The 9,145-nt window shown below is 39.2% G+C and overlaps 1 protein-coding gene across 1 annotated transcript in view; it reads right to left on the minus strand.

Moving 5' to 3' along the window:
• Positions 1–874: 874 nt before the first annotated feature.
• Positions 875–9,145, minus strand: part of rab15 (RAB15, member RAS oncogene family) — a 14,650-nt gene continuing 6,379 nt past the window's right edge. The window contains exons 3-7 of the mRNA XM_058379659.1: positions 6,656–6,716; positions 5,271–5,348; positions 2,652–2,741; positions 2,492–2,557; positions 875–1,501 (exon numbers count right to left, since the gene is read on the minus strand). Coding sequence (XP_058235642.1) covers positions 1,343–1,501; positions 2,492–2,557; positions 2,652–2,741; positions 5,271–5,348; positions 6,656–6,716 — 454 coding nt within the window. The 3' untranslated portion in view covers positions 875–1,342. The remainder of the gene's footprint in view (positions 1,502–2,491; positions 2,558–2,651; positions 2,742–5,270; positions 5,349–6,655; positions 6,717–9,145) is intronic.

Here is a 9,145-nt window from a genome sequence, read left to right on the forward strand (position 1 = left end):
AAGGAAAAAGGGATGCAAAAACCTGGCTGAGATTCTGTCTCATTAGCTTTGTTTACCTTAGAAATCATTTCTATTTGTTATGTTTCAGATTTATTGAGTTACTGGACCTTAAATTTAACTTTTGCTGATCTGTTTCTTTCATTTCACTGCTCTCAGTTTTTTTTCTTGTAAGCAGTGTTTGACTCAGACATTCTTGTAGTCGTGGTTGTTGTAGCACAAGCAAGGCTACTTCCAGCATGGAAGAATGGGAAATATGAAAACAGGTGCACCCAGTGTACACACACACACACACACACACACACACACGCACTAAACAAGTAAATAAATAAATAAATAAATAAATAAATAAATAAATAAAAAGTTTGGCCAAAGTAAACTAAGCACTGCCCTCTAGTGTCAGAAACTGTAACTGCAGGAACATGAGCTCAGGATCACATGGCCTTCACAACACATTAAAGGTACAATTTTGGTTGATTCTTTTGTCACAGCGAGCGATTTTCAAAAAACAGCCCTCCCTTTCCTTCAGTGTTTCTCTCAAAGCCACGCCCACACACTCATGTTCTTTTAACCGTTTCCCTCAAAGCCACGCCCACACACTCATGTTCATTGTTTTTGTTTTTTTGAGTGATCTTTCTCGGACGTTCTCTGAAACTTCGCTCTAGAGTTTCACGTCTAATCTTTACGATCTCGATCTAATGAGGAACGAGCCAAAGAACTTTGAACCTTTTCCCCCCAAACACCACAAGCCATGTAGATCAGTCGAAGCTCCCTCTGACAGGATGTGGGTGCTCTGTATATAAATCTCCAGCATATCTGATCAACAATCCAATCACGAGAGAAAAAAGAAAGACACAAAGTTGGGAATGTTCTCATATATAATGCCTTGTGAATGAGTTTATTAGTAAACACTAATATGTTTAATCAGACGTGTGACAGAGATGCAAGAGTAGAAATTAGTCTCCAGGACACCCCTACGACGGAGCGTACCATTTCTCCAGCGCTGTAATTTAAAACAGAAGAGCTGTGACTGTAACTCAAACTGCTCTATGACTTTATTGAGCACATTCCTATGATTGTAATGCTAAAATGTGTGAATTTATGTTGACTGATCTCGCTACGAACTTGACACGAGGTTGCTAGCTAGTGGTCACCTTTACCATGATGGATATTTTAGGCTTCCTGAAGGTAAAGAACATAGCAGAGTCTTCCGACGTCATTCGTTCGTTCGTTGGAAGGCACCAAACTGAGAAGAAGAAGAAGAAGAAGAAGAAGGAGGAAAAAGCAAGAACAAATCCGCCACTGGATAAGAAAAAAGAAAATGTGTTGATGTCACTTCCTGTCCTCAGCACCAGCAGGTCTTTTGGGCATTACTGCTGCCGTCACACACTCCCGCCTCTTCCTCCAGCGCAGATAGATCCAGCTGGTCATTGATGGACACTCGCAGGAGATCGAGGTCCTTTTTATTAGCCTGCAACACCAGCTCAGCTAAACGGGTAAAGGACTGAAACAAACGAGAGGATCAGCAAAATCTGTGCATCCGCCATTATTTTTTAAAAACAAACAAAAAAGCTCAATGTTTAATTTCCTCATTCTGTCCTGAGGGTGTACAAACTTTTGCACCATATATGTAAATCTTACTTTCTTTCCTATGATGAGAGAGTGTTCTTTTTTCACATTTTCTAAATAGTCACACTGTTTACTTACTACCTTAATTCTTAATTTTTACATTTCTATACATTTTTTCTTTCTTAACTGTATAGAATTAAACTCTGATTTATGTCATTTCTATTTTTATGACAAGTACAATCTAAATGCCCACTGGTGCATGTGACCAAATTTCAATTTCTATTCTCACCTCATGGCATCTTCTATATTCAATTCTATTGACCATTTCACATCTATTCACTCTGACATACACTGATCAGGCATAACATTATGACCACCTGCCTAATATTGTGTCAGTAGCTCGTCTGTTGGATCGGATCACACGGGCCAGCCTTCGATTCCCACATGCATTAATGAGCCTTGGCCGCCCATGACCGTGTCTCTGGGTCACCTCTGTTCCTTCATTGGAGCACTTTTGATAGATACTGACCACTGCAGACCGGGAACACCCCACAAGAGCTGCAGTTTTGGAGATGCTCTGATCCAGTGGTCTAGCCATCATAATATGGTCCTTCGTCAAACTCGCTCAAATCCTTACACTTGTCCATTTTTCCTGCTTCTAACATCAACTTTGAGGACAAAATGTTCACTTGCTGCCTCTAATATATCCCACCCACTAACAGGTGCCATGATGAGGAGATCATCAGTCTTATTCACTTCACCTCTCAGTGGTCATAATGTTATGGCTGACCGGTGTAACTCTCATGTTTATTTTTCCTCCATGGAAAAATATTACAGTTTCATTCTGAGCTGTTTACTATTTTATTCTGTTCTGACAAATTCTATGTCATTTCTATTTTCTCTGGACACTGGACAGTGGACATACCTCTGTGATGTTGTGATTGGTAAAGGCACTTGTCTCAAAAAAGTCCATTCCATAAGCTTTGGCAAGCTAGAGAGAGAGAACAAACACAGCTAAGTTTTTACAGTAAGTTTGTACACACACACACACACACACACACACACTCACACACACACACACACACCTTGTTCCCCTGCTCTGTGGCCACTTGTCTTTTGTGTTCCTCGTCGGATTTGTTTCCAATCAGCACCTTCTGCACTTTTTCAGGAGCGTACTTGAGAGACGGAGAAGAATGAGAGAGGAAAAGTTCAGAAAACTTTACAGATCTACAGTTTTTTATCGCCGTGTGTATTATTATTTAATTACTCCATCATCACTCTCTTCACATCACTGGAACTGACGACTGAAGACTACTTGGGGGCGTGGCTAATCACAGGGGTGGAGTTAAGCTTGAATAACTGTTTTTGAAGACCTGACATCCATCAGCCAATCAGCTTCCAGGAAGCATTTTACAGTATTAGCGCAGTTATAAAACTCAAGCACTTTGGCTCAAGCTAGTGTTCTGTGTAATTTGGCAAGAACTGGCCACCGGGGGAGCTATTGGTGAAAGGTGCTTGGACCCCGCACATCGCTGCTTCATGATATACATAGTGACATACAGGCTTCGCTCTTACTCTTAATGACCACTAATTTATAATCCATCTATTTATCTATCCATCTGTTCATCCATTTATCTATTCATCCATCCACCTACTTTTTTGACCACCTATTCATTCATCTATTCATCCATCCACCTATTCATCCACTTTGCTATTCATCCAGCCATCAATGCATCAATCCATCTGTACATCTGTTCATTCATCGATTTATTCATACATTAACCTATTCATCCATCTTTCTATTCCCATTTATTCATCCATGCATTTTTCATCCATTCATTTATCTGTCCACCTACCCATCCATCCATTAATCCATCCATTTTAATTCAACCATCCATCTATGCTTTCATCTGTATATCAATCAATCTGTACATCCATCTTTTTATCCATCCATTTATTCATCCATTAACCTATTTTTCCATCTATTCATCCATCCATCCTTCTATTCCCATTTATTCATCCTTCCACCAATTCATCTGTCCTCCTAATTGTCATCTATTCATCCATCCATTAATTCATGCATCCACCTATTAATTCATCCATCCAGCCATCCATCCATCCATCCATTCACCCACCTATTCAACCATTTTTCTATCCATATATGCTTTCATCTCTTCATCAATCCATCTGTACATCTATCCATTAATCCATCCATTTATTCATCCATTAACCTATTTATCCACCTATTCATCCATCTTTCTATTCCCATTTATTAATCCCCAAATTTTTCATTTATTTATCTGTTCATCAACTTTCCTATTCATCCATCCATCTATGTTTTCATCTGTACATCAATCAATCTGTACATCCATCTTTTCATCTATCCATTAACCAATTTTTTTATCTATTCATCCATTCTTCTATTCCCATTTATTCACCCCCACATTTTATCCATTCATCTACTCATCCATCCACCCATTCATCTGTCCACCTACTCATCCATCCATTCATCCATCCATCTATTCATGCATCCACCTATTTATCCATCTAATCACCCATCCACCTACTCATCCATCTATTCATCTATTCATTCATCCACCTATTCATCCATCCATCTATACATCCATTTTCCTATTCATCCATCCATCTGTTTTCATCGGTACATCAATCAATCTGTACATCCATCTTTTCATCCATCCATTTATCCATCCATTAATCTATTTTTTCATCTATTCATCCATCCTTCTATTCCCATTTATTCACCCCCATTTTATCTATTCATCTATTCATCTGTCCATCTACCCATCCATCTATTTATCCATCTATATATTTATCCACCTATCTATTCATCCATCCATCCATTCATCTGTCCACCTACTCATCCATCTACTAATCCATCCATATATTCACCCATCTATCTATTCACCCATCCATCCATGCATCCACCTATTTATCCACCCGTTAATTAATCTATAAACCTTTTCATCCACCCAATCATCCAGCCACCAACTCATCCACCTATTCATCTATTCATCCAAATTTCTATTCATCCATTTTTCATCTGTACATCAATCCATTTGTACATCTATCTATTCATCTATTCATTTATTCATCCATTAACCTAATTTATCCATCTATTCATCCATCCATCCATCCATTACCATTTATTGATCCCCACATTTTATCTATTCATCTCCTTATCCATCCACCTATTCATCTATCCATCCAACTTTTTATTCACCCATTAATTCATCCATAATCATATCCATCCATTTAATCACCCATCCACCTACTTATCCATCTATTCATCTATACATCCATCTATTCATCTATCCATCTATTCATCCATCCATCTATTCATTCATCCACCTATTCATCCATCCATCTATACATCCACTTTTTTATTCATCCATGCATCTATGCAATCCATCTGTACATCTATCCATTCATCCATCCATCTATTAATTCATACACCTATTCATCCATTTATCTACACATCCATCCATTTATTTATGTATATCTCTATTCATCCATCTATTTATTCATCTAGTAATTCTACAGTATTTGACACCGTAAATCTATTGTATTTCGGTCATCATAATTCTATTCTACCTTTTTTATTCTCTGCTCACGAAAGCAAAAGATTATTATTATTATTATTATTATTATTATTATTATTATTATTATTGTTGTGTGAATCCCACCTCGTCCACATCACTGGCCCACTTCATGATGTGCTGAAAGGATCGCTCACTCGTGATGTCATACACCAGAAAGATTCCCTGGTGGAAAAAAGTGCACTAAATCATTTTATACACTAACTCAATGTTTTAATTTTATTAGTATAAAATATAACTAATCAGTCTGATCTTTTTCTGTCAGCTTTATGAAGCAACGTCACAATTTTATCACACGGTCTCATGTATGAATACATTAACTGCTAATGTTTTTTTTCTCTTTTTTTGCTTTTATTATCCATGATCCATGTGAAACACATCATCGTGTTCACTACATAGGGTATACCATAATGGTACTAGTGTACTATAACTCAAATATAAAGGTCATTTAAACGTCTGACAAAAATTAAACTTAAAATACTTTCTTCTCGCCAAGATTAAAGTATTGGCACCCCGGTTTCATTTGAGTTGCTCACCAAACCACCACTGAAACAAAATCTCTGTCTATAATCAGAAGAACCCTGTGGGTGTGGCTATAATCAGTGGAAACCTGTGGGTGTGTCCATAATTAGAGGAACCCTTTGGGTGTGGCTATAATCAGAGAAACTCTGGGGGTGTGGCTATAATCAGATGAACTCTGTGAGTGTGGCTATAATCAGAAGAACCTTGTGGGTGTGGCTATAATCAGAGAACCCCTGTGGGTGTGGCTATAGTCAGAGGAACTCTGTGGGTGTGGCTATAATCAGAAGAACCCTGTGTGTGTGGCTATAAACAGAGAACCCCTGTTGGTGTGTCTATAATCAGAGGAACCCTGTGGGTGTGGCTATATTTAGAGTAACCCTGTGGGTGTGTCAATAATCAGAGGAACTCTGTGGGTGTGGATAGAATCAGAGGAACTCTGTGGGTGTGTCTATAATCAGAGGAACCTTGTGGGTGTGTCTATAATCAGAGGAACCCTGTGGGTGTGTCTATAATCAGAGGAACTCTGTGGGTGTGTCTATAATCAGAGGAACCCTGTGGGTGTGTCTATAATCAGAGGAACCCTGTGGGTGTGGATAGAATCAGAGGAACCCTGTGGGTGTGGATAGAATCAGAGGAACTCTGTGGGTGTGGATGTAATCAGAGGAACTCTGTGGGTGTGTCTATAATCAGAGGAACCCTGTGGGTGTGTCTATAACCAGAGGAACCTTGTGGGTGTGGCTATAATCAGTGTAAAGAACATGAACCTGAAAGCTTCTTTCTTCTGAAAGATGTTTTTTTATTAGCTCATTATTCCATTTTCCTGCTGAAGCACAGCTATGAGCTCTGAAACAGTTGGAGTCTTTTGTTCATTTCAGTTGCAGTGAGCTGCTTCTGTAGTGAGAGTGTGTGATGTAACAGGAGTAATATTACAGTGTGAGGGATGAGCTCACCTGCGCCCGTCTGTAGTACTGCTTAGTGATGGTCTGATATCGCTCCTGTCCTGCTGTGTCCCTGTAAGAGACATGGGGTACAGGAGAGTCAGCATCAGCTCCAACACCATCATCATCATCATCATCATCATCATCATCAACATCATCATCATTACCATCACTATCATCACCCACACAATCACCAGCACCATTACCATCACATAACACCAACACCATCACCAACACCAACATCATCATCATCATTACCATCATCCTCATCAACACCATCATCATTACCATCACCAACACATAACCAACAACCACATCATCATCAACATCACCATCACCAATACCATCACCATCACATAACCAACACCAACATTATCACCAACATCATCATCATCATCATCATCATCATTACGATCACCAACACCATCACCATCACATAACCAACACTATCACCAGCACCATCATTAACATCATCATATAACCAGCACCAGCACCATCATCATTATCATCACTATCATCACCCACACCATCACCATCATCATCATTACCATCACCAACATCTTCACCAACATCATCATCATCATCATTACCATCACCAACACCATCACCATCACATAACCAATACCATCATCATCATCACCATCATCATCATCATTACCATCACCAACATCATCATCATCATCATTACCATCACCAACACCATCACCATCACATAACCAATACCATCATCATCATCACCATCATCATCATCATTACCATCACCAACACCATCACCATCACATAACCAATACCATCATCATCATCACCATCATCATCATCATTACCATCACCAACATCATCACCAACATCATCATCATCATCATCATTACCATCACCAACATCATCACCAACATCATCATTACCATCACCAGCACCATCACCAACATCATCATGATCATCATTACCATCACCAACATCATCATGATCATCATTACCATCACTAACACCATCACCAACATCATCATGATCATCATTACCATCACCAACATCATCATGATCATCATTACCATCACTAACACCATCACCAACATCATCATGATCATCATTACCATCACCAACACCATCACCAACATCATCATGATCATCATTACCACCACCAACATCATCATGATCATCATTACCATCACCAACACCATCACCAACATCATCATGATCATCATTACCATCACTAACACCATCACCAACATCATCATGATCATCATTACCATCACCAACACCATCACCAACATCATCATGATCATCATTACCACCACCAACATCATCATGATCATCATTACCATCACCAACACCATCACCAACATCATCATGATCATCATTACCACCACCAACATCATCATGATCATCATTACCATCACCAACACCATCACCAACATCATCATGATCATCATTACCATCACCAACACCATCACCAACATCATCATGATCATCATTACCATCACCAACACCATCACCAACATCATCATGATCATCATTACCATCACCAACACCATCACCAACATCATCATGATCATCATTACCATCACCAACACCATCACCAACATCATCATGATCATCATTACCATCACCAACACCATCACCAACATCATCATGATCATCATTACCATCACCAACACCATCACCAACATCATCATGATCATCATTACCATCACCAACACCATCACCATCACATAACCAACACTATCACCAGCACCATCATTAACATCATCATTACCAACACCATAAGCAACACCAACACCATCATCATCATCACTATCATCACCCTCAACATCATCACCATCATCAACACCATCACCATTATCATCATCACCATTATCATAACCATCACCCACACCATCACCAACACCATCATCATCATCACTATCATCACCCTCAACATCATCACCATCATCAACACCATCACCATTATCATCATTACCATTATCATAACCATCACCCACACCATCACCAACACCATCATCACCACCAACACCATCTTCATCATTACCATCACCATTACATAACCAACACCAACATCATTCATAATCATCATCATCATCATGATCACTATCATCACCCACACCATCACCATCATCATCATCACCAACATCATCATCATCACCATTATCAATACCATCACCAACACCATTACCATCACATAACCAACACCAACATCATCATCATCATCACCACCAACACCATCTTCATCATTACCATCACCATTACATAACCAACACCATCATCATCATCATCACTACCATCACCATTACATAACCAACACCAACATCATTCATCATCATCATCATCATGATCACTATCGTCACCCACACCATCACCATCATCATCATCATCATTACCAACATCATCACCAACATCATCATCATCACCATTATCAATACCATCACCAACACCATCACCATCACATAACCAACACCATCATCATCATCATCACTACCATCACCATTACATAACCAACACCAACATCAT

Source organism: Hemibagrus wyckioides, linkage group LG25, assembly GCF_019097595.1.
Source record: "Hemibagrus wyckioides isolate EC202008001 linkage group LG25, SWU_Hwy_1.0, whole genome shotgun sequence".
Taxonomy (NCBI): domain Eukaryota; kingdom Metazoa; phylum Chordata; class Actinopteri; order Siluriformes; family Bagridae; genus Hemibagrus; species Hemibagrus wyckioides.